General features: G+C 43.5%; 2 protein-coding genes across 4 annotated transcripts in view; both read right to left on the bottom strand.

Annotated features, from left to right (window-relative positions):
* Nucleotides 1-8,090, bottom strand: part of LOC121699818 (ceramide synthase-like) — a 27,964-nt gene extending 19,874 nt beyond the window's left edge. The window contains exons 1-2 of one of the 3 annotated variants that reach the window (XM_042082274.1): nt 7,962-8,090; nt 6,450-6,603 (exon numbers count right to left, since the gene is read on the bottom strand). The gene's annotated coding sequence lies outside the window, so the exon portion shown is untranslated. Of the gene's footprint in view, nt 1-6,449; nt 6,604-7,351; nt 7,864-7,961 lie in introns of those variants that run through there. The other 2 variants (XM_042082276.1, XM_042082277.1) reach the window with 2 other exon arrangements.
* A 534-nt stretch (nt 8,091-8,624) lies between these two features.
* nlk1 (nemo-like kinase, type 1) lies at nt 8,625-27,021 on the bottom strand. The gene is made up of 11 exons (XM_042082249.1): nt 25,153-27,021; nt 24,660-24,789; nt 23,596-23,651; nt 23,020-23,126; nt 22,749-22,834; nt 20,635-20,844; nt 18,394-18,495; nt 16,314-16,400; nt 14,253-14,451; nt 13,915-14,008; nt 8,625-10,492 (listed from the first exon to the last, which is right to left on the bottom strand). Exons 1-11 carry the CDS (start codon nt 25,461-25,463, stop codon nt 10,444-10,446), a joined length of 1,431 nt encoding a protein of 476 aa, XP_041938183.1. The 5' UTR covers nt 25,464-27,021; the 3' UTR covers nt 8,625-10,443.
* Between the last annotated feature and the right edge of the window lie 479 nt (nt 27,022-27,500).

Here is a 27,500-nt window from a genome sequence, read left to right on the forward strand (position 1 = left end):
AGACTATAATAATCAACATGGGCAAGATTTGGTCCTAAAGGTTGTTGGCCAAAAACAAGGCGATCTACATTTTCTGGATCTAGTGCAGAGCGTTTTTTATTTACTATAATCCCTGCCATGGAGAAAACCCTTTCTGCTCTAACCGAGGTGCCTGGGATGCGCAAGTAGCGTCGTGCCAGCTGGGCAACGTGGGAGTACTCAGACCCTGATGTCTTCCACCACGACAGTGGAACGCTGACGCTGGGTAGCGGGCTCTCAATCTCGTAGATCAGCATTTCTTGTTATGTTATATATTTCCAATGTAGGCCTACCACCCGATGCGTCTGCGCCTTGGAGATAAACATTCCAAAAAAGATCTCCCATAGCACTGAGAGTGGTTTTCTCCTGGCACTGTGTCCCCTTCACCATGGCTGCTCCCTCCTCGTCTTCCTCATAGCTTTCCTCTGCAATCACCATCAGCTCCGCTTTTACCTTCTGACGTCTCCTGCTGTTGGTCTCGTTCCAAATGAATTAGCCGATGGAAACGCGGGTGTTGATAACACCTCAGTAGCAATTTTGAAAAGTTTAAGCACAGCTCTCACCTGGAAAACAAACATAGGCTCATTAGAGTAACTTTATGGCTAGCTGGCTACAGGGGGTAGCCTAGCTAACAAGTGTACCGTTACATAAACTAATAACGTTAACGCTCTCTTGTATTATTAATTAAGCAATATATCCCATTATTAGGCCAATATCAGCAGGACATTCACATTTCTACTCGCCTGTTCCATAAGGGCCACTCTCTGGTACTCAGTTCGAGATGACATAGTTTCTTCTCCATGATAACCGCTGCTACAGGAGCTTGTTGCTCAGCTGCCTGACACACCATGTCGTACGTGCTGTTCCATCGGGTAGCGCAGTCGTTGATTAGCTTCGCCGGTTTTACTACAAGCAGCTGCTGCTTAGATTCCAGTTGGTAGCCGTCTGTGGTCGACTTATTGAAATGCAGTGCTGTGGCCTTTAGTCTGCTGACTTTCAATTGCTCGCACTGCCAACCCTTTCCTCACAGCCAAGTTGATAGTGTGAGCCTTGCAAGGGACATTAACGGCCTATAGATGCCTCTCTACGGCGTGGTGATGGAAAACACGGACTCCAGATCCATGTTGTACTCTTCAAGTATGTATCTGATGTATTTGGCTATGTTCTCAGCAGTGTGGCTTTTCTGAGCTTCAGTTGTTTTGAGAAGGACATCTTTCAGTTCCTATTCCTCGTCTATGAAATGTGCAGTGACGGGTCACATATGCCTCAGTGGCTAGTGACGTCCAGCCATCTGTGGTCAGGGCGATCTTCTGTCCACTAATCATTTTTATGATGTCTTTGGTGGCATCATCGAGTTTCACAACTCTGTCGGTGATGGTTGCGTGGCTAGGAACCGTGTACCTTGGCTTAAGCTCGTAGACAAAATCTTTGAAACCAGACCCCTGAAAGATGTTAATTGGTCTCATATCTTTGCAGATAAATCCTGTCAATTTGTCCGTAATCGCTGCTTGATGTGCAGCGGGTAAACCCCGTGATGAGGAGAGAGGCAAAAAAGCGGTAATTCTTGCCTGCTTCAGCGGCGGTTGATCGCCCTCAGACTGTTCGCCTAGCTTGCCAGGGTGTAGCGTTATCAGGTGTGCCCTCAGGTTGCTCGTGGTATTTCATTTCAGCCTTACATATTCTGCAGATTACCGTGTCTTTATTTAGTATTTTTCCGTTTTGTGGTCACTTCTTAGATTGCCAGGAGTGGTGATCTTTGCCTCCGTGTGGGCACGGCTGTCGGCCATTTTTAGATGCATCAGGAGTGACAAGCAATTTGTTCACACGTTCGCTAAAGATAGGCAACACATTATTTTTTTTAAGCTCATTCGAATAGTAATTTTAACATTCGATTAGTATTCTTTTTTTAAATAGAAAATTATAAGCTTATTCCACTACCAAAATTCGTTTTAACAGCCCTAAAACACTGTACTATCGGATTATACCATTGTTGTAACCATTGATAGACAGACAACTTTTTACCGTTAGCCTGCTAGCTTCCGTAAGATAGTTTAACATTCTTGTAACCCATAACACGCAATAGTTTTTAACATGTTAGGCTACATGTCGGTGTGGAAGTGTTTAGATTCTATGTGCTAACACCAGAGTCAGCTGAGTTTAATTAGCGATAACATACGGAGATTGTTTCGTAGCCTCCTTGACAGCTCAGTGACATCAGGTATGTAACCTACATATTTATGTTTTTGTCAGCTAACTTTTAACATGATCTTCATATTTATTGTGATGCTATATGGGCCTCATGCACATGAAAGATCAATATCAAGCCATTATGTTGTTTAGAACACACCGTGAAATAAAGTTTTCACCTTACAACCTACAGCTGATAACATTTCAAATAAATGCCAGTTAGCGCATTAGCAAGGATATTGTGTAACGTATAGGCTACTGTTGATGTTGTTTCATAGCCTTTTGCTTGTGTGTAGTTAGGCCCACTGCTAGATTTTGACAGGAGCTCGCGAGATCACTTAAGTAAGCTACTTGGGCTCACGTAAGCTGTCAAACACTGTCCACTCGCCTATGTGGTACATCCAGTGTTTATCATGTTAGCTAACTGTATCTGGATGTGTTGCTATCAGAGCAAGACGTTAGAGATGGTGCATGACATGCAGTGATGCCTCGTATAAAAAAAATAAAAAATACGCTATTTAAGCACCGAAATGAGGCACCGAAATCCACGTTGTTATTCGATGCAGTTACTACCGTTTGCGTCGGCACCGGTGCCATATTAGAATCGTGTTTCGTGCCCAACCCTAACGGTAGCGCACCACTATTTTTTTCAGCTGAGCGTGACAAACCGGAAACCAGCAGATGGACTAGTTCGAGGGCAAGCGAGAGTTGCAGTTCGGAGGACCGATTTGTTACAGTCGTGAATTTTTAATAGTTTGCTGGATAAGTTAACAAAGTTACCAGCGAGAGTCGCAACACATGGAATTAAGAGGAAAGAATAGAAAAGATTTATTTTCAACCAAAGGATATCTACTAAGACCTAAACAAAATCACTTTCCACTTTAGGAAGTTACACAAACTCAGCTAGCTGCTAGCTAGCTAGCCAGCTAACTAAAATGTTTAAATTATTAAAATTTCCTTTGGGATGACTAAAGTATCTATCTATATATCCATCCATCTATCTACCTGCACACACCTTGGAAACTAGATGATAATGGTAGTTGTGAATAGCAGTACCATCACAGAGGCTAGCTAGTGTTTTTTACTGCCATTGACGCCAATGCTTCTGACAGGTTCTTCTACTGTGTAATATAGTTAGCGTTAGCCTTTTCACAACAGCGACACCTCTGTTCAGGAGAATATTGCAACTAGTGTCACAACCACCACGCGCGAGTATAAATGGTTACGGCGCTGCCACAATGTCACATTGTCGCGCTACAGGTCGGAAATGGCGATTATGTAGAAGCCTTAAGGCTGGGTCAAAGGCCTCCTCTGTGTCTGAGAGCAGCACTCGCCGCTAACGCAGCAGCTTTACAGCAAAAACACATCCAGAGCAAAATGGAAATGATCCGAGCTGCAAACTAATATTGCTGCAGCTGATGCAAATTTCCAAGCATTGGAGAGCTGTGACTCTAGTGTACAATTTCAATCGACTGGTGACTTACTATACAAATAAATACAAGGAGATGGAATGAATGAATATCTTCAGAACTATGTAGAAAATGCAGTGTCTGTGTCAGAGCCATCTGCTGTTCAGTTCACACAGCTTGGAGCAGTTCCTAAAACACCCCTCCAGAGAATGATGGTGGAGGAACCCGCACATCCCAAAACAAGAATGCACACGCTTAATACTGGACCAACACACACACGCTTAATGCTGGACCAACACTTCAAGCACAGACTTCATCAGCCACAATGAATGTGGGTCAGCCCACAATGAGTAGCCGTAGGACAGCACATCTTATCCCCCCATCTGGTCCTCAACCTGGGCAACAAAATCTGCCGAACACACAAAACGACCTTAACCCTTAGAACCCGATTGACGCAAAGTGCGTCAAAAAAAAAACCACACCCTTTTTTCCTTGTTACATTGCTCCGCGACTGTTCATCGCAACGAGATAAAACCTTTATTGCATGACAGAGAAGAAGTGGGGCTTTCCAAAGAGACTACGCACTTGTCTGTACGATCAAGTATGAAAATTAAAAAAAAAAAATCATGAAATTAAATTGCATCATATTTACAGTCTATACTTCTCTGCGTTCACCTGCGCACCCATTACTCTCGTTTGAATTACTCGCGAATCCGTGATCGCATAGATATGGCAAGCATATCAGATGAAAGAGGAGAAACAGGGCTATCCATTGGTACCATGGACCATCGATCTTTCTGGCTTATAAAAACAGACGAAGTGACTGCAAAATATTAACGTCATGTACACAAACCAACGCTGCACACCCATTACTCTCGGAGTAATTACTCGCGGACCCGTGATCGGATATATATGCCATATATATATATATATATATATATATATGTATGTTAGATGAAAGAGGAGACACAGAGCTATCATTTGATACCAAATACATCCTTCTGGGTTATAAAACAGACGAAGTGACAGCAAAATAATAACTTCATATAGCTGGACTTACCCCACATTTTTGTCTGTTTTTGTGGCAAAGCATGTTTATAATCCAACGCTATCGTGTGTTTCTCTATGGCAAAACATGTTCATAATCCGGTTTTGAGATCCTAGCAAATTCCTGCATGGCATCCAATTCAAGGCTCACATTGCATCCCAATTTGTTCAACAAAGAAACACCTTTTTTGCCTTTACTCTGTTCATGGCAATGCAGTAAAAAGTTGAGAATCATCATGTGTGCATACACCATAGTCACACATGCTAACAGGCAAACTTGGGTCAAGTCAGGTCAGATCAGTTTGTGTCACAGATATGGAGTGCAGAATGGTCATTTTTCATCGCTAAATAAAAAATGGCATTTATTTCTGTAAATCACACACCACATATTTCTGTAAATTGCTCAGCCCCAGAGTATCCCTCCAACATGGCAATTATATTGCCCGTTTCAGGACAGTCTGCCCTACACACACATGAAATGCATGTAGAGCTATGAGCTTGCTGTGGTGAGATACAGGTCAAAATATAAGAATTTTTATAATATGAATTTTATATTTTAATTCTTTAAAAATCAAAATAAAATCAACGCTAGTACTAATACATTAAATGATCCGTGTTTTGCTGAATGATACTCGTTCTCTTAAATTCTTAAAAGATGCATTCAATCCGAAGTCGTGCCTAGTGAGACAGCTCTCTATCAAGGCAGTGTGTGTGTGCCTTCTGTTTCCAACAGAGCCATACCACATAGAGCAACCACTTGCACTATGCACCCCCCCCCCCCCCCCCCCCCACACACACACACACACACAGACACTCACGAACGTACCCCCACATAGTACATACACATACTCTCACTCACACACACACACACACAGTGCAGAGCAGAACAATGAGCTGTGTATGTGGAGTGACAGATGCTGCTCTTCTCCAGGCTGCTCTGGCCACATATGCATGAGATCCACCCAACCACAGGACACCTCACCCACTGGACAGAGAGTGTGTGTGTGTGTGTGTGGGGGGGGGGGGGGGGGGACCAAAATAGATTGAGAAAGGATTACCAAGCAAGAGATTTAGGAAGATTATGTCTCAGAGAGGGAGGAGCCAACAGTATACTTCTGAGCTTTTCTGTGAATACGTGTGTGTGTGTGTGTGTGTGTGTCACTGCAGACTGAAGTGTGTTTTTTCCCTTGAGCGGCACGGCAAGGTACTGTATAGAGCGCGTTACAATGACAGCCACGAGTGAACACAAAGCAGTGGCGTGTTTGCGCGCACACAAACTTCTGTCTTCTGCGGAAAACAGCATTATGTCGCACCGCGATCTTCCGCACATTACCGACAAGCGGTAATGCATCGTCAGACCCGCCACATCGATTACCAGAGGCTTTTAGTGTTGAGGGCAATGAGCCAGACTCCACATTTAAAACGGCGCCCGGTAAGTTTGTAAGGCGAAACAGCATCGCGCTACACACCAAGAGCCCAAAATCAGAGAGGGTTAAAGCGGAGCTTAGTAATCAAGGATCTTTGCCCAAAATGCTGTCGGTCATCGACCTCCACACACTGCCTACCAGCTGGCTCAAGTATCTCATTGGCTAATGATAGGTAGCGGCTTCGGGTGGGTTGTGAACATTTCAACCAAACAGTTAAGACAGTGACAGTTAAGATGGTGACATCAGTATACAGTTATGGGTCGTTACATTACAGAGTTACCAATTCCCACAAACCATACTAGCAGATATTTATACAGAAACATATCTGAAGGCAGGACATCCATCCGACATGTTCACATACAAGACTGCGTAGACTCCGGTCCTGTCCGATCAGATAGCGGGCCGTTAGAAGCTCCGTCACAGTCCGGGCAACACCGGTTCGTTGGCTCCGGGAGGCGTCCTCGACTCAGCCCACATTTTGATCTCTCTCCCGACACGTACTGGGTTCACGCCAGCTAAACGAGACAAACATAATTAGCGAAAAGGCTTGGACACCGACCAGGATTGTCTCTGCCCCCTCTCTCCCTCCCTCGGCAGACTTTCTATGCAACACCATCTGAGGTTCTCCTAACACGTCTGCATAAAAGATGGAAGTATAACGGACTGTTTGACTGAGTCGTGTCCACTGGTGTCTGAACTACGATTTCAGCATGTAGCTTTTTTGGTGTATCTGATTGTTTATTTATTTATTTATTCTGACAGTTTGGCTTTGATTTCATGTCCACTGACGTCAAAGTCAGCTAGCTAACAACGAACATTAGCCAACACCGTTGTGCTGCCAAATGTTGTAACGTTAACGATAAGTTACATTGCTATCTTTCCCAATGAACCTTCACAGGCTTCACATCAGTCTTCAACTGTATACAATGTTAATTAGCTGTTAATTTGACTTAACAATACCGGTCTCCAAATAATATTACGTTATCTTGCCCGCCAAGCAGCAAGTTATCTTAGCTTGGAGAAATAGATGACTGGTGAGACATATCAGCTAACGTTAACGTAAAATTTGGAGTCACAACAGAACTATCCTATTTTTGAACCTTGCTAGGTTACCCGACAATGAAAGAGTTAGCGTTATTGTAACGTTGTAGATGGTAGGCTAGTTGAGCCAACATGACAGTTCCATATGATAACGGTAACAAGATGAGTTAACGAACGTTAACGTTAGATGGCTAAATAACGGTAGTGTACAATAAACGTTACCAGGCGGGTGTCTTCTTTGCTGAACAGCTATCGAGAAACGCACTCCCTCCTCACAGGACGAGGCGGTGATTTATTCCAGGGAAGAGATGGGATTTATTTGAGAAGCGCAGGATGGACAAGGCGACTGGGGACATCTGGGGCACGTTTGGCAAACTCAGTAAACCGTTGGATATGTGACTTAGCGTGAACGTGAAGTTGCACCCCTTGTATCATCTGCATTATCTTGCTAACGCCTACCAGCTCTAGCTTAGGATAACGCGACAGAGAAATTCAAACCCAACGACCTCGTAAGTCAGAGGACTGCCGAACAAAACCATACAATAAAGACGGTCTTCACTCTTGTTAATTCCACGATCTTGTTATATCCGGTGGTGTCGGTGAGGAACGCGGCAGGCAGCGCATAGCCTATGGGAGACACGCGGCATTCGTTGGTAGCAGACTAGCTAGCTACCGTTGGCTAACTTTACGTCAGCACCCTGGACAGGTCAGCTAACGCTTAACATAACAACGTTGCCTCTTGTGCTTCAATTTCACACACGAGCGGTCTTGTAATATTAGTAACTTCACAACAGCTGTTCTTGCTTACCACAAACATCAGTCTATAACTCACCATTTGTGTACCAGAAGGCTGGCTTGCAGGTGGTCTTTAAGCTTCAGTTCGGTGTTTTCTGTTGACACGAGCCTGATTTTACTTTTAAATGTGAGCCGCGAATCCAAGCGATTCCAGTGCGGATTGGGTGAGCGGCCGGCCTTCGGCTACTGAGATGCCTTTTCATTGGTCCTACAAACGATGGGCAGTCGTGTCCTCCAATGAAAATACAATTTAAAGTGACCTGATGAAAACCCCTTATGTTAACCATTTAGTGACTGCTTTATTTTTCATCTAGCAAACGATTGAAAGGTTCACAAACATTTTATGTTTGCTTAAATTGATTGGGCTATTTTGAAATTCGAATAAAAAACAGTTCCAGTGATCCGGATAGTATGAAGCCAAAACCCTTACCCCGACTAAGCTCTGAAATATTAATAGGTCTTTTGTTTTACAACCCAGCCCACTAGGCCTCAATCGAAACAAAGATGCTTTGCAATGTAAAATCCGGGCAGTCTCTCTACGCTTGTACAATACGGCATTTACATACGGATTTGATTCCGTGCTCTCCTTTCAGACTCCCAGTCAAGTGAAGCCATCAAATGTTCTCTAAAGGCTCGCAAGTAACACAGACAATAAGACAATGTTTCTATCAAAAATTAAATCAAATAAAGCAACAAAGGCTCCAGTGTCTCCCTTTATTTAGGCTACTCCATTCAGATTCATTTGTTTCTTACGAAATTCAAGTATTTAGGGGAACACAAGCCAACAACTTTTTTTTTTTACTTTAAAGACAAAAAGAAACCACATATGCTAATGATGGGGTTAAAATGGCGGTGTTCAATCACGTCTCAATTATACTTATAGCACATACCCACTCTTTAAAACTACAAAATGTCTAATTTCTATGTTCCTGGTCTAAAGCTATTTCTGCAGCGAGTTTCTCTGGTCCTCCACACTGGTGATCCTAAGCTGGAAGATTGGCCAACTCCGCAGGCAGTTGGCTAAACCCCTACTAACACAACAAGAGTGAGCCCAAATCATACAAAATCCAAAACAACACAATAACAGCTAACGCATCAAAATCAACGGGTAGATAGTTCACCATACTGACATAAAATCCTAAAAAAAAGAATCCACATAAACCAGATGACATTAATGTGATAAAATCATAATGACCTCTTAAATCATATTAAATAACGTTATAAACATGAACAAAATGTCAAGAATTATATAAATCCTAAACCACTGCATTAGAAGCCCCCAAAACATTCTTTCTGTTGCTGGATATCACACAACAGTGCAGCTGCTGCCTAACGGCTGCTCCACAGCTCCCTCTGCAGGAGGTAGTGAGTACTGCGCCTCAGGCCTCAGGAAGTCCAGTCTCCCGAGTGTTGGCCCACACAGCTGGGTCCCTCCGCAGCATGGAGTGGACACTGGGAGAAATCACCAACGAGCGGAGACAGCAGCAGCTTCCTGGCCTTGTTTAGCAGCGTCGGCCCAGCTCCAGCCCAGAGCCGGTGTGCCCTCGTGCTCAGCGTGGCCTGCTCTCTGCATGGTCCTCTCCCACGGCACTCCGCGTCGGCCGCCACAACTCTTCGGCGCGGCTCAGGCCGCTCTCCGTCTCCGTGGAGACCAGCAGACAAACACACCAAGTGAAGTCATCACTTAACAGAATACAGTACGTTTGATAATGGTGGGGTGGGGTGTGTGTGTGTGTGTGTGTGTGTGTGTGTGTGTGAGAGAGACATAGACAGAGAGTCATTGATTGTGTTTCTGAGGTAACTGAGGCAAGTCCACAACCCTAACATAAGATACATAAGGAATGATCCCACGAGGTAGACAAAATTCACACACACACACACACACACACACACACACACACACACACGAGCTCCAACTGCTAAAACTGAATAGACTAAGTAAATAATAATAATTAAAAAAATGGGTTTTGTATAAAATATACATATTCTTTGTCTCTCCCACTCACCTGCAAGCACGCACACACACACATACGCGCACGCGCGCACACACACACACGCGCACACACACACACACACATACGCGCACACACATAGGTGTGGGGATATGTGTCAAAGAGATCAAGTGAGAACGAGAGAGTGTGAGAGTGTGTGTGTGTGTGTGTGTATCTGAAAGTGAGCATGTATGTTCAGATAAGTATTGTGCACAAATCTACATCCTAGCATATCACAAGTTATCACACTTGAGTTTGGTGTGTGTGAGTGAGTGTGATTGTGTGTGTGCGTGTGTGTCAGAGTGAGTGAGAGACTAACCGACCGGACATTTCCCATCACACATCTTCAGTTCTGTACATGATAAATAAGCCCACTCGTCTTTTCATAAAACTCCGTCTCCCAGAAGTCAACTCTTCATGTCCCAAAAGTCCAATCTTCAGGCTATGATAAACTCCATTTCCCATTAATCAACTCTCCAGGCTATGCTAAAATCCATCTCCCATAAGTCCACCAGCTTGTGCCGTCCTTCATCTCTCCTCCTTTCTGGACACCTTAGAGGAATGCCACGCAGTAGACCTGAGAGAGAGAGAGAGAGAGAGAGAGAGAGGGTGGGGGTTAAAGTCAGACACACACACACACACCCTTTACGAAGGTCCCAAAGGCAGATCACACACACACACACCTTATAAAGGTCTTCAAGACAGAGTTCGTTCTCTCACACACACATTATGAAGGTCTTGAAGGCAGAGTTTACACACACACACACACACACACACACACACACACACACACACACACACACACCTTATGAAGGTGTTGAAGGCAGAGTTCGTTCACACACACACACACACACACACACACACCTTATGAAGGTCTTGAAGGCAGAGTACACACACACACACACACACTAGGGCTTTGACTCCGAACTTCGTTATTCGAATATAATTCGATTATTTTAAATATTAAAGATATTCGAACGAATTTTAGGGATCTCTTAATATTCGAACCTGTAGCCTATGCAGATCATTTCTGTAAATGTATTTGGTTGTAAACGTTATTTTCAATTCAGATTCCAAGGTTTTTTTCACGCCTGGTGAAGTAAAATCGTGAGCTCATTAGCAAGGCTATTATTGGTCATCTGGGCTCCTGTAGGTGATGTTAGCATCCTGGCTGGTTCGCACTTAGTGAGCTCACACATAGACATAATAGACACTTTTATTTTAAACTTAACCTTCCTCTGATTTTAATCACCTCAGTTATCAATTAAAGCAAACAGGGAAAAGAAATGGCAACACAATAATGAAAAACACTCAAATAAATAAATGTGCAGATAAGTCTGAAAAGCAGCACTTGGTGAAGCCTGGAAATATTGTAAACAAACGTTAGCTTAATTTGCTAGTTTATCATAGTCTGGTTAGACTTTTCAGTTTCCCTACGTGTGTTTAAGTTTAAAATTAATACTTTTTCTCCTTGGGACAGGCCCGTTTGAGTCTTGGAAAATACTTTTCCATTTGCATCGGGATTGAGATGATTAGAACTTAGCAGTCAATTTGAATGCAACAGTTTTGAACAAATTCGTGCAGCGTGCTAATGATGCTAACCGGATTTAATAGCAATTTAGCCAGTCGTCTTGCACGATTAATGTTTGGATTACATGTTGTGCATGCTGAGGAGGAGGCATGCGCCTGTTGAGAGGGAGAGAGAGAGTGCACGGGGCAAGGAGAGTCTCTGTTGAGGTAGGCCTACTTCTATCGCCTACTCTGGTAGAGTGTGGCATACTACAATGTAAAATATATTTAGCCTATTTATTTTTGGACAACGTAAGGCAGGAGGTGTGTGTTGCTTTTAATTATGAATGTTCTATCGAACATATTTTTTATTGATATCGATTACATGTCTATTGCGATACATATCGCTATCGTTTTATCGCCCAGCCCTATGCTCAATAATAACAATTTTAACACACGCATAAATACTCAGCCTTTCGTGCACGTAGTCTATTGACAGATACACTGCCCTCTGGTGGACAGAACATATAGAAGTTAAGTTTGATACTAATATCGGTCTTACTGAAGACATTTAATGGTTACAATTTTATTAATACATATTTGAATATATTCAAATTTTAATATTAATAAACAAACAAACTTCAAATATGATTTTTGGGCAAAAGTCAAAGCCCTAACACACACACACACACCTTATGAAGGTCTTGAAGGCAGAGTTCACACACACACACACACACTAGAGATGCACCGATATGGAATTTTAGGGCGATAATGATAAGCGATATTTATTGGTTTGTTGTGGCCGACACTGATACGATAACCGATAATATTACTCTCGAAAAAAATTGTGAAAAGTGCTTTGGGGACAGCGTTTAATAAGAATCATTTTATTGCAGTAATGTTACCTACCACCAAATGATGGACAGAACTCATAATAGTCCTCAGTGGTACAGCAGTCAACTAAATAGCTGTAGCCCTATGTGTGGCTCCTTTAAGTGAACTCATCATAGTCCTCAATGGTACAGCGGTCAACAAAGTGTGGCTCCTTTAAGTGACCTGCAAGTGAGCGGCCAGCGACAGTGTATGAATCGTTTCATATCTCTGGAGTAAACACCCAACGCAGATTAACGGCAAAGCTGGGAAAAAGCTATAGCGACCAAATCAGCGTTTAGGAGTTAAACTTCTGTTTAGTTTCAACAAATATAATACTAAAATTAGGGCTGTCAATCGATAAAAAAAAAAAATCGAATTAATTACATACTCTGTGATTAATTAATCGCATATATCATTTTTGCTGTGAAAGTATTTTAAATATTTAAATTCAAATTAATCATTGAATAATCAGCATTAGTGACATTAAAGTTCAAAAACTCTTTTATTATTATTTTCACTGTTCAAATAATGGCCAAAATAATCTATGATATGACCTAATATGCTGAGGAAATCAATTCAAAAGTGAAAGAAGTTTTTTTTTTTTTTTTCACATACAAGGCATTTCAGGCCACAGATATAACCTAGGGGACACAATGAAAATAAATTAACACTCCCCTGAATGTCTACACTATTTCTTTGCATTGATGTGCGACTTTAGAGTTGACAAACTCCAGTGATATGCAAATTCCTTGATGCAGACATTGCAGAGGGCTTTATTTTAATCAACACTTTATTTTTTATCAACATGAGGACGTTTTTTAAAAGTAAATGTTCCAATCAATGATCTAGGCAGCACATTTTCTTCTCTCTCCTTCATTTTACAGTCTGATGGTTACTGACTAGAATGGCTCGTGGTCAAAGGTCACATGGAATCGATTAATCTGCGTTATTTTTTTTAATCAGTTATTTTTTCTCAAATGAATTAATCGAAATGAATCAGTTATTTTGACAGCCCTAACTAAAATACAACTTAGAACTACTTATCTACTCGTCCCACCTAAAGAGTTTGTTTATTTGTTTCCCCGAGTAGCGTGGTAAAGTGCAAACACACCAGCACAAGCTGGCTCTACTGTAGGTAGGCTGAGCTCCGCTCTGCCCTGCTTAGGGTTAAACGGAGGGTCATTCACGAGAGGATTTCAGGATGCACAGACACAACGCAGATACATCTTGTTAGAATGGTGAAATACAACCAAGCTCCAGTAGATCAGTGTAGCCAAACGGGCTTTACATACACTACTTGGGAAATTACACAACACACACACACCTTATGAAGGTCTAGTGTAGCCAAACGGGCTTTACATACGCCTACTTGGGAAATTAGGGCTTTAAAAAAAATATTGGCCCAAATTATCGGCAGGAATTCTGTTATCGGAACGATAATAATATTTTCATTTTTTCACTTATCGCCAATAATATATCAGCCGCCAATATATTGTGCATCCCTAACACACACACACTTTATGAAGAAGGTCTTGAAGGCAGAGTTCACACACACACCTTATTGAAGGTCTTAAAGGCAGAGTTCACACACACACACACACACACACACACACACACCTTATGAAGGTCTTGAAGGCGGCGCTCTGGGGGTTGATACACAGTGGAACTCTTTTCCCCTGTTGGTGCTCAGTGATGAAACGATGGATGAGCTCTACAGAGAGAGAAAGAAAGAGAGACAGATTATTAACATGACAAAAAAATAAAAAATATTCCTGTGTGTGTGTGTGTGTGTGTGCTTATCTGTGCATGCTTGTATCTGTGTGTGCATGCGTGTCTGCGCTTTCGTGTGTGTGTGTGTGCGTGTGTGTATATATCAGTGTGTGTGTGTGTGTGTGTGCATGCGCGCTGTGCAACTTTGTGTGTGTGTGTGTGTGTATCTGTGTGTGTGTACAAACCTTTCCCCTGCCACACTGACAGCATGCTCTCCTCATAGCTGTGGCTGAATGCTCGTGCGGCGGGCGGCTCGAAGTCACGTGTGTAAACTCGGCCACTGGGCAGCGAGTAGCAGCACTGGCACATGCAGGTGTGGTAGCGCAGACGCCCCTCGTCTAGGTAGGGGTGCGACAGAGCGTCACTGCCAGAGATACGCTTCGCCTGGAGAAAACACACACAAACACACACACACACAAACACGTTACACACACACACAGAATTGCAATCAAATTTCGAGCCACCCGACAAATTTCTAACAACCTTTATTTTCCATTATTTCCATTCGTATTTTCATATTAGTCACACTTTTTAAAAACCTTTATTTCCCATTAGCATATTTTCATATTAGTCGCACTCTTTAAAAACCTTTATTTTCATTATCGTATTTCAACCTTTATTTTCATTATCGTATTTTCATAAGTCGCACTTTTTCATAGTGCAACAAAATCTTTATAATTTAACATGTTTTTAAATGTCAGTATGAATTGACATGAAGCCTACATGAAACATAACTGTCTACAGCCGCGAAAAGGCGCTCTAGGCTTGTGGAATGAGATCGAGAGAGAGGGGTGTGTCACCACCAGGAAAATGTATTAAATATTGTAAAAGCACAAGTTCTGCAGTCAGAGATTAGGGCTTGCACTATGCCTAAAACACGCGTGCACACCGTAAATACTCACGTTTTGGCCGGGATTCTATTTATAGCCGGGCCTCAGATTCGAACATAAAGGCCGGCCCTCAAATAACCTACAAGATATGGTAATGATTGCCTACATGAAATAAAACAGGTCTTCTTAATATTTTATATTGTTGGTTGGTTTAATACTGTTGCCAGTGAGAAGTCGTTGTCCTACACTGGGTTTCCAACACGTCGCGGTCAAGCTCTTGCCGCCCCCTTCGGAGCTTGCCAGAGGCTGAAGCAGTAGCCTACTAGCCTACATTTAAACAACTCAATTGTTTAGGCCTACTTGGCTACGCAACAAGGTTTCCATTGAATGAAAGCGCCTTGTCTCGCAATAAACAGCGGGTGGTATTCCCTCTCTTTCAATTACATGACACTTAATAGTGGCATTGCAACAATGTTTACAGAGATACACTGTCAGGTTGGCTGCAAAGATTATGCAGACTGTTATGATTGACACACGCAAGCACACACACATTATCGAAATCATACACTGGACGCTTTAGGCTACAGTCTCTCTACATGGGTTTAGTTAATGATCAGGCTACAGTCTTTCTACATGGGTTTAGTTCAGTGTTTCTCAAAGTGTGGGCCGGGGACCACTGGTGGTCCGCAAGCTATCCCAAGTGGTCCGCGAGCAGACGTGGTAAAATATAATATAGATGAGTTGTTTGCAATATTGAAACCAACTTGTATGTAAATCCAAACTGTTCTGCAACACTGCCTATGTAAGCTATGCCAATTTAAATCATATGAATCCTCTGACACAATAAGCAAGGTGGTTCAGTGAGTAGGCCTATTGTGTCTATAGGTGGTCCGTGAGGTTTTTTTTACTGGTTAAGTGGTCCTTGGTCTGAAAAAGTTTGAGAAACACTGGTTTAGTTAATGATCGGGCTATAATAAGACCATGTCGGCTATGTTATCTTTGACAACCGGGACACTTTATTAGTGGTTCCAATTAGAGGGAATATTCAAACGTCATTTTTGAGCAATTTTGACAGCCCTACAGATGAAGCTATGAAAACCATGTGCTCCCTAGCAATGTGCTGCCTGGTAACTAATTGTTCATCTATCAGCCATGTTTTGAGATTAAAAATGATCAATAATTATCAATGTCCACAGATATGAATAATTTCATAATTATACATTTATCAGCCATATCGCCAAGCCCCTCCACTCACTCACTCACTCACTCACACACACACACACACACACTCCTGCTGTTAGAGGTTAGGGTTAGGTGAGTGTGTCTGTCCTGCAAATATCGTACTTGGATGATGGATGAGACTGCAATGAGGTCTGAGACAGCTGGGTAGGTGTGTGTGTGTGTGTGTTTACTCACCGGGTCAAAAACAAGCATTCGGCACAGCAGGTGAACGGCCTCATGGGTAGCAGCATCCGACAGCATATACAGCACTGAGAGAGAGGGCTACAGAGAGAGAGAGAGGACATATACAGCATTGAGAGAGAGAGAGAGAGAGAGGACATATACAGCATTGAGAGAGCGAGAGAGGACATATACAGCATTGAGAGAGAGAGGGAGGGAGAGAGAGAGGACATATACAGCATTGAGAGAGAGAGAGAGAGGGCTACAGAGAGAGAGAGAGAGGACATATACAGCATTGAGAGAGAGAGAGAGAGAGAGAGAGAGGACATATACAGCATTGAGAGAGCGAGAGAGGACATATACAGCATTGAGAGAGAGAGGGAGGGAGAGAGAGAGAGGACATATACAGCATTGAGAGAGAGAGAGAGAGAGAGAGAGAACATATACAGCATTGAGAGAGAGAGAGAGGGCTACAGAGAGAGAGAGAGAGGACATATACAGCATTGAGAGAGAGAGAGAGGGCTACAGAGAGAGAGAGAGAGGACATATACAGCATTGAGAGAGAGAGAGAGAGAGAGAGAGAGGACATATACAGCATTGAGAGAGCGAGAGAGGACATATACAGCATTGAGAGAGAGAGGGAGGGAGAGAGAGAGAGGACATATACAGCATTGAGAGAGAGAGAGAGAGAGAGAGAACATATACAGCATTGAGAGAGAGAGAGAGGGCTACAGAGAGAGAGAGAGAGGACATATACAGCATTGAGAGAGAGAGAGAGGGCTACAGAGAGAGAGAGAGAGAGGACATATACAGCATTGAGAGAGAGAGAGAGAGAGAGAGAGGGCTAGAGAGAGAGAGAGAGAGGGCTAGAGAGAGAGAGAGAGAGAGAGAGAGAGAGAGAGAGAGAGAGAGAGAGAGAGAGAGAGAGGACATATACAGCATTGAGAGAGCGAGAGAGGACATATACAGCATTGAGAGAGAGAGAGAGGACATATACAGCATTGAGAGAGCGAGAGAGGACATATACAGCATTAGAGAGAGAGAGAGAGAGAGAGAGAGAGAGAGAGAGAGAGAGAGAGAGAGAGAGAGAGAGAGAGAGGACATATACAGCATTGAGAGAGGGAGGGAGAGAGAGAGAGGGGACATATACAGCATTGAGAGAGAGAGAGAGGACATATACAGCATTGAGAGAGAGAGGGAGAGAGAGAGAGAGAGAGAGGACATATACAGCATTGAGAGAGAGAGGGAGAGAAAGAGAGAGGGCTACAGAGAGAGAGACAAAATATACAGCACTGAGAGAGTGTGAGTTACTGTTTTGTGAGCTGTGAGGTGTGTGTGGGTTACTGGGTTGTGAGCTGTGAGGTGTGTGTGAGTTACTGGTTTGTGAGCTGTGAGGTGTGTGTGAGTTACTGGTTTGTGAGGTGTATGTGTGTATATGCATGTGAGTGTGTGTATGTATGTACACTACCAGTCAAAAGTTTGGGGTCACTTAGAAATGTCCATTCCACTCCATCATAGACAGAATACCAGCTGAGATCAGGTGCACTGGTTTTTTACTCAGGGCAGCAGTTTTCAGGTTACATTTTGTGCTTAAATAATTACAAAAGGGTTCTCCAATGTTTTCTCAGTTAGCCTTTTAAAATGATATCAGATTAGTAAACAGAATATGCCTTTGGAACATTGGATGAATGGTTGTGTTATTAAGTGTTATTAATCTTATAATAAGATCAAAAAAACTATTTGGTATTGTTTTTAGTACCTTCAACCTTGACAGGGGCGGACATCCCCAGCTACCCCTTCTTTTCCTGCTTTTTTCTGCTCTTTTGCACTTCTGGTTGGACGCAAACTGCATTTCATTGGCTTTGTACTTGTACTCCGAACAATGACTGTAAAGTTGAATCTAATCTAATCTAATCTATTCTGTCTATAACGGAGTGGAATGGACATTTCTAAGTGTCTCCAAACTTGTGTGTGTATACCGGTTTATGAGGTCCTCTCAGGGTGTGTGTGTGTGTGTGTGTGTGTGTGTGTACCGGTTTGTGAGGTCCTCTCAGGATGTGTGTGTGTGTGTGTGTGTGTGTGTGTGTGTGCGTACCGGTTTGTGAGGTCCTCTCAGGATGTGAGCCCTGGCTCCCTCACAGGCTGTTGCCATGGCAGAAAGGGGCGGAGTCCCCAGCAGGTCAGTGATGAGGTCCAACTGTGTTGAGAAATAAACACACACACACGCACAAACACACACACACACACACGCACAAACACACACACAAACGCACACACACACACAAACACACGCTTATTTTTAAAGAGGGATGGAAGCTGGACACATGAAGGACATCTCTTCCACCCCAGTGCCCCCAGCGCTTGGACCCCAGTGTTGCCAAGGCCGTGCCAGAGCTTGGACCCCAGTGTTGCCAGGGCCGTGCCAGTGCTTGGACCCAAGTGTTGCCAATTTAGAAACTTTGTCGCTGGATTTAGTGACTAGTGGCCATTCCTAGCGACAGAAAATTTCATCTAGCGACTAGCGACAAATTTGGTGACTTCTCGCAACGATGCCAAACTCTGTTTCGATTGATTATACAAGTCATGGCTGGCCTATGTAGTATTAGCCCATGTTATTACACAGAAGAACATTTACAAAGTAAAGTAGGCAACAACTTCATTTCACAAGCAAAGCAGATAGTTCAAAATCGAACATACAAGTTAGAAAAACCTATAGCATTCGTTTAGGGTATGTAGCTAAATATAGCATTCGTTTAGGGTATGTAGTCTCAATGTTGTCAAGTTAGAAAAACCTATAGCATTCGTTTAGGGTATGTAGCTAACTATAGCATTCGTTTAGGGCATGTAGCTAACTATAGCATTCGGCATAGGGTATGTAACTAACTATAGCATTCGTTTAGGGTATGTAGCCTCAAACCTATAGCATTCGTTTAGGGTATGTAGCTAACTATAGCAATTCGTTTAGGGTATGTAGCTAAATATAGCATTTGTTTAGGGTATGTAGCTAAATATAACATTTGTTTAGGGTATGTAGTCTCAATGTTGTCAAGTTAGAAAAACCTATAGCATTCGTTTAGGGTATGTAGCTAACTATAGCATTCGTTTAGGGTATGTAGCTAACGTTAGCATTCGTTTAGGGTATGTAGCTAACTATAGCATTCGGCATAGGGTATGTAGCCAACTATAGCATTCGTTTAGGGTATGTAGCCTCAAACCTATAGCATTCGTTTAGGGTATGTAGCTAACTATAGCATTCGTTTAGGGTATGTAGCTAACTATAGCATTCGGCATAGGGTATGTAGCTAACTATAGCATTCGGCATAGGGTATGTAGCCTCAAACCTATAGCATTCGTTTAGGGTATGTAGCTAACTATAGCATTTGTTTAGGGCATGTAGCTAACTATAGCATTCAGCAAAGGGTATGTAGCTAATTATAGCATTCGGCATAGGGTATGTAGCTAACTATAGCATTCGTTTAGGGTATGTAGCCTCAAACCTATAGCATTTGTTTAGGGTATGTAGCTAACTATAGCATTCGTTTAGGCTATGTAGCTAAATATAGCATTTGTTTAGGGTATGTAGCTAAATATAGCATTTGTTTAGGGTATGTAGTCTCAATGTTGTCAAGTTAGAAAAACCTATAGCATTCGTTTAGGGTATGTAGCTAACTATAGCATTCGTTTAGGGTATGTAGCTAACGTTAGCATTCGTTTAGGGTATGTAGCTAACTATAGCATTCGGCATAGGGTATGTAGCTAACTATAGCATTCGTTTAGGGTATGTAGCCTCAAACCTATAGCATTCGTTTAGGGTATGTAGCTAACTATAGCATTCGTTTAGGGCATGTAGCTAACTATAGCATTCAGCAAAGGGTATGTAGCTAATTATAGCATTCGGCATAGGGTATGTAGCTAACTATAGCATTCGTTTAGGGTATGTAGCCTCAAACCTATAGCATTTGTTTAGGGTATGTAGCTAACTTTGGCATTCGTTTAGGCTATGTAGCTAACTATAGCATTCGTTTAGGGTATGTAGCCTCAAACCTATAGCATTCGTTTAGGGTATGTAGCTAACTATAGCATTCGTTTAGTGTATGTAGCTGTGGAAATGACTGCTCTTCAGCCACCTGATGCTCACTCTGGTGTAGGCTGTGACAAGATAGTATACAGAAGTGTGTAAAGTGAAGTATATTAAATCAAATATATTGAAATTAGTAAGAGTAGGAGAAAAGCAAACAGGTGTAAAGTGTGTGTGTGGGGGGGAGGTTCGACACAACGTGTTGACGTCATTGATATGCAAAATAGCATCATCTAGCGCACGCACGCGTGTGTGTACCTGTTGAATGGGACTTTGTGCCTGAAATAAGATGCGTCTCCCCAGCAGCTCAGCGAAGATGCAGCCCACAGACCAGACGTCGATGGCGGGACCGTAGTGCCGACTACCCATGAGCACCTCTGGGGCCCGGTAGTACTGCGTCACCACCTCCTGCGTCATGTGCCGTGAAGGGTCCGGCTCCTCCACACGGGCCAAGCCGAAGTCACAGATCTAGACGCGCACACACACGCATAAAATTACTATGTTAATTATGTTATTATTATTATTATCATGATGCTCACTAGGGCAATGTGTCCACTGCAAAGCAGCACTGGTGTACCACAACAACGTCAATGATCATTCAACATCTGAGCCGAAAGCATCCAGTTGTAGCCGACACATAACAATGTTAGGGATGCACGATATATCGGCGGCCGATATATTATTAGCCGATAAGTGAAAAAATGAAAATATTATTATCGGTCCGATAATAGAATTCTGGCCGATAATTTGCGCTGATATTTTTTAAAGTCCTAATATAGGCCTACGTAAGGTCCGTCTGGCTACACTGAGCTAGCCTACTTGAGCTTGTGTGCGCTGTTGAACAAACATTAAACAGAGTGTGTTGTGAGCACGACTACCCCCAATTAAAGGGGGGAATGTAGAACCTCACAGTTTGATTAGACGGGGGAATGTATAACTAGATGGGGGAATGTAGAACCTCACAGTTTGATTAGACGGTATTTGTAGCGGCTGCAGCCTAATGTTGTGAGTCGATATGATGTTAAGTTGTGGAAACTGACCAATACACCAAAAAACCTCATCACATACACACGCACACGCACGGTGTTAGGCTAGGCTACCTCATCAAATAGGCCTACCCCAGACATAATTATTAGTCCTTATATAAATCCTAATCCTAAAATAACTGCATTCCTTCAAGTGTCAAAGCTGCAGTTTGAGGAAATATTTGCAAAAAACTGCATTGTACTGCATAACAGCCTACTGTACTTAGTATTTTATAAGGGAGGTTACGGGTATTTGGTAGTAATGGTAAATGCTGCAGATGCACAAATCTACATAAAACAGAAATATTAATTTACTTTGAAGCGACTAGAGCTAGTGTACAGCATATCAATAAACTGCACTTAATAACACAACATTCTTTTTGTGCTTCTTTCCTTGATTAATCAATAAAATAATCAGTAGAATACTCCATTCCAAAAATAATCGACAGCCTGCAGCCTACATACTACACACACACACCACACACAATCAAACATGTACACACACCACACACACAATCAAACATACGCACACACGCACGCACGTACACACGCACAACACTAGGGGTGTCACAATTTCGATTTTATATTACATCTCAATCTCGACCTTCAAACTCAAAAGTAGAATCGATGATGCAACCACACCCCCAATGACATGTCCAGCATGTATGCCAAGACGCAGAAACACACACCGCACGTGCTGAACTGCAACGTCAACACTCCTCTAATTTTAGGCTGCAGCCAGTTATAATATACACATCAAACTACTGAAATCAAAGCCCCTCTTGCTATGAAATCACCGGTGTGGAAGTATTTTGTCGTTCATTCACGTCAATTAACACTAACTTAGCTTACTCAACTTAGCAAGTGAAAAGATGATCTAGTTACAGTCCAAATTTACTTTAAGGCATAAAATGCACATTGATAAGTTCATAATCCATGAACACTAACCTTGGGTCTCTTCGGAGTGTGCTGAAACAATCAAATTATCATTCTGTGTTATCATTCTATGTCATTTCCCTATGTTCACGTCTCTGTTTAATGTTTGTTCTGTGTACCTTACAACCTCGCGGTTGGAGCGGTTTCAAAATAAAAGCCCCCCCGAAACAGAAAAGGCAAAAAAAGTAAATAACATATAAGGAATGCATTAATAGTAAAAAAAGATCGAAAATCGAATCGAATCGTGGATTTGGAGAATCGAATCGAGGATTTGGAGAATCGTGACACCCCTACACAACACACACACAATCACACAATTAAACTTACACACACACAATCAAACATATACACACCACACACACACAGCACACACATACACACACACACACACACACACACACACGTATGTACCTTGAGCAGGCAGTTGCTGTTGACTAGCAGGTTTCCTGGTTTGATGTCTCTGTGTAGAATCCCTGCAGAGTGCAGATACTTCAGCCCTTAGGAAGACACAGAAAGATTACACACATACACACACACACCTCTGAGTATCTGGTAAAGGAACACACACACACACCTGAGTATCTGGTAGAGGAACACAGGAACACACACACACACCTCTGAGTATCTGGTAGAGGAACACGAACACACGAACACACACACACACACACACACACACACTAACCTCTGAGTATCTGGTAGAGGAACACCTTGATGTGGTCAGTAGTGAGGGCCTGTGGTGACACGATCACCTTATGAAGGTCACTCTGCATCAGCTCAGTGATGACATATCTCACCCCACAGAGTTAAGGGAAAAAACACACACACACACACACACACACACACACACACACACAGGACTTGGGTGAAGGACACACACACACACACAGGACTTGGGTGAAGGACACACACAGGACTTGGGTGAAGGACACACACACAGGACTTGGGTGAAGGACACACACACAGGACTTGGGTGAAGGACACACACACAGGACTTGGGTGAAGGACACACACACAGGACTTGGGTGAAGGACACACACACAGGACTTGGGTGAAGGACGCACACACAGGACTTGGGTGAAGGACACACACACACAGGACTTGGGTGAAGGATACACACACACAGGACTTGGGTGAAGGATACACACACACACACACACACAGGACTTGGGTGAAGGGTGAAGGATACACACACACACACACACACACACAGGACTTGGGTGAAGGACACACACACACACAGGACTTGGGTGAAGGATACATTTCTTCAAAGCAGTCGATCTGTGGAGGCTGGAGGATGTCCAGCGCTGACAACACCTGCAACATCACCATGGTTACCATCATCATCATCAAGTCATTTTTATTTACACTACCAGTCAAAAGTTTGTTTTGTGAGCTGTGAGCTGTGTGTGGGTTACTGGTTTGTGAGCTGTGAGGTGTGTGTGGGTTACTGGTTTGTGAGGTGTGTGTGGGTTACTGGTTTGTGAGCTGTGAGCTGTGTGTGTGTTACTGGTTTGTGAGGTGTATGTGTGTATATGCATGTGAGTGTGTGTATGTATGTACACTACCAGTCAAAAGTTTGGGGTCACTTACAAATGTCCATTCCACTCCATCATAGACAGAATACCAGCTGAGATCAGGTGCACTGTTTTTTTACTCAGGCCAGCAGTTTTCAGATGACATTAAGTAAGTATAAGTATGTATACTCTTTTGATCCCGTGAGGGAAATTTGGTCTCTGCATTTATCCCAATCAGTGAGGGGTTAGGTGTCTTGCTCAAGGGCACTTCAGCCGTTCCTACTGGTCGGGGTTCGAACCGGCTACCATCCGGTTACAAGTCCGAAGCGCTAACCAGTAGGCCACGACTACCCCCAATTAAAGGGGGGAATGTAGAACCTCACAGTTTGATTAGACGGGGGAATGTATAACTAGATGGGGGAATGTAGAACCTCACAGTTTGATTAGACGGGGGAATGTAGAACCTCACTGGTTGATTAGACGGGGGAATGTAGAACCTCACAGATTGATTAGACGGGGTAATTGTAGAACCTCACTGGTGTGCATCTGTTACTGCTCTCATTTGTGTATTACATCACAATCACATGTCATCACAATCACAGGACATCACAATCACATGTTCATTTAGCATTATTTTATCCAAAGCAACTTATAATCAGTGTGTGTGTGTGTGTGTGTATGAAGTCATATAGAATATGTGCTCATGTATGAGTGCATACTGTGTGTGTGTGTGTGTATTCTGTAGTCCTCTTCGCTCATCTCCTGATCCCATCCCAATCTTTCACACACACACAAACACACTTCTTACATTGTCATGTTTGAAGAAGCAGAGCATGCGCAGCTCCCTGAAGACACGCTTGCAGGACACCAGGTTCTGGAAGACATTCGGCATCTTCTTTAACGCCACTTTACGCCCATCTCGAGGGTCCGTCACGGACCTGTGGACACACACACACACCATCAGACGCAGAAACAACTTTGGTCTGTCTTACACCCCATCACACACAGCCTCCCCTCTCCGACAGACTCACACTCTCACATCGGGCCCATCGGCATGATCCTCCACAGCTTAAACTCACCACCTCCACACACACACACACACACACAGAGGCGTCAGACTGGGGGTAAAACCACTAGTGCTTATAGGGGCCCAAGGGGAGAGAGGGCCCTAGAAAAGTCTGAAATATATTTTATTCTAATAAAAGGAGGAACATGTTGAGGAACATGGGGGCCCATCAGGACTGCCTATGGGGGGCCCAGGATCTTGTGCTACGCCCCTGCACACACACACACACACTCACCAGACCACGCCGAAGGCCCCGTAGCCGATGGGTCGGTCGGGCTCCATCTCGGCAGCACTGGGCACCTCGCTGGCGGGGTTGCTGTGCGGCTGGGGGACGGCGGCTCCTCCCCCGGTGCTGCCGATGAGGGAAGCCGGGTGTCGGGGCGTGCCGGCGGGGGCAATAGGACCGCTGGCGGTGGTGGAGGCGGACTGGCCTGTCGATGTGGTACCGGGCGCGGAGGTGCTGACGCAGAAGTATTTGTGGCCTATCTCCGATCCGGGGAACAAGTTACCGCACACCGCCTGCCGGCCCGTGCCATGGAATGCCATTCCCCGGCTGATCTCGTCGGGGCCGCTCGTGGGACTCGGTTAGACTCAGAAAAGACCTCCCATCAATATTATCAGCGCTCGATCCAGAGTTATTTAGGCCTTTTAGAAAGTGACACGCAGTGTAAACATGAGTCGACGCCTTCTACTGCACGCCGGCGCCCGGTGGAAGATGACAAGTCAAATGTCTGGCTTCATCCAGAAGGAGCAGAGAGGTACGGAGGAGCCATCAACAAGTCTAAAGTCGCCGGTAACGTTTACGCCACTTCACCGGCAGAAACTAACAGTGGCCTCCGGTGGGGCTAATGTGGAGATAGTTCGTCTCAAACCACTTCCTAAATGTAAAGGGCATCAGGCTGAAGAGGAGAATGACCCAGTTCGCAGCACGGCACTGTGACTAACGTTAATTTCACCCGTCATGGCATCCAATCAACCATCAACACAAGCTACTCTGGGATCAGTTCACGCTAGCATTAACCCTTACTGAGTGAGATTAGTCTCAGGAATTTAGCAAGCAAATCTAGGTTGGAAAGACGATACCAACCTGGAAAAATGTCGACCACAACAACAGCACGTATTTGATGTGAAGAAATCCTTAACGTTAGCGGACACATTAGCCGGCTAGCCTCCCGAGCCCTTTACGACTGGCAACTAAAATCTTTGTCTGACCGTTCCAGTGGTATTTCATAAACATTGGATAGTCTTGCGTTCAATTGCAAACGCTCTGGGTAGCTATTCCATAAACAAACAACAAATTGTGTAAACTTAAATGCAGTGCACGTCTATGATGAAGTTACATTAGCTCTTTTCGAAATACTGGTCAAAGAAATGGAGAAAATGACTTAGCGTTAGCTTCCCAACTGCTGCACTGCCTACTAATGTGTACCGGCTAAGTGACCTGTATTCCCAGCTTCATACATAGCGCTGCCCGGACGCACTAACGCACACGACCACAGATCCAATGTTCCCTTAAAAAAGTCGGAAACACATGCGATGAAAGCAAAGTCCGTTAAAAAAAACAGAACACGATGGCGAGCTAGCTGCACAGGCTAACCTGGTGCATAAAGTTGGCTAGCTTTAACGCTAGCTCGCAGGCTACCTTGCCACTAATTTCATAGCTAGCTCGCCTTGTTAACGATATGAAAGCCGAATAAAAAGTGCACTTGATGAAAACTTAAGTCGTGCTGTTATTCCATTGCGTTCCTCGTGTTTCTTCAACTGCCGTTTCCTAGACTGTTTCCCCCTCTCCCGAAATCAGCTGGTGAAATCACCGAGTGCAGCAACGCTAGGAGGGGGAGGGGGATGGAGGAGAGTCGAGCTGCAGGAGCGGGGGGAGGGGAGAGCTCAAGCGCCGGTGTAAACAATGCCATGAACGGGCTCTTAACACTTCACATGCAAGTGCGACTTCCAGGAATCATACCAGATTAATTTAAAACAGTCTTTATGCTTTCTGGGTCTCCCTGGCTCTTGCTCCATTAACAAACACATTTGTGCGTCTTTAATAACATGACATCTTTACCTTTGTGTTAAAGGGGAACTTGGCAACTATTTCAATGTAATAAACCCGTTTAGAAATCATTTGGATGGTTAAATGACCTGTTCCGGTGAAAATGGTGACTTTCCCCGCTGCGCCTAGCGTCCTCAGGCGAAAAACCAACCTTGCAACATTGAGACTACCGTCCCGGAAAGAGAAGTGAGAAACAAGAAACTAGTTTTAAATCGTGTTTCTTACCTTGTAACATCCACATAGTTCTGCCAAACTTATGCTAACCGTTCGCTAGCTTGTAAACAAATCCATGTGCTTTATCGTTACCTTTTCCCACAGTTTGAAATAGCATAATGCACAATTTCTCCAGCAGAGGGAGAAATCCTGCCAAGTTTCCCTTTAAAGCAATGTGTTCAAATGTAGCATAAAAAAGACACGGCAAGAAGAATGGGCAAAAAGTTCATATTATTGGATAGAGAAACTTAGCTGTGCTGTTTGACCTCTGTTTTTAGACCTGAGTTGTGCTGTGTGAAAATTAAGATTCTAACCTAAGT

Source organism: Alosa sapidissima, chromosome 24, assembly GCF_018492685.1.
Source record: "Alosa sapidissima isolate fAloSap1 chromosome 24, fAloSap1.pri, whole genome shotgun sequence".
In the NCBI taxonomy this organism is placed as follows: domain Eukaryota; kingdom Metazoa; phylum Chordata; class Actinopteri; order Clupeiformes; family Clupeidae; genus Alosa; species Alosa sapidissima.

What these genes read in the sequence shown, in the direction of transcription:
- nlk1 (XM_042082249.1), bottom strand. Translation starts at nt 25,463, where the DNA reads ATGGCATTCCATGGCACGGGCCGGCAGGCGGTGTGCGGTAACTTGTTC. An exon ending in TGAGAGGACCTCACAAACCG is followed by an intron (nt 16,401 to 18,393) that starts GTACGCACACAC and finishes CTCTCTCTGTAG; the next exon opens with CCCTCTCTCTCAGTGCTGTA. An exon ending in GCCTTCAAGACCTTCATAAG is followed by an intron (nt 10,493 to 13,914) that starts GTGTGTGTGTGT and finishes TCTCTCTCTCAG; the next exon opens with GTCTACTGCGTGGCATTCCT.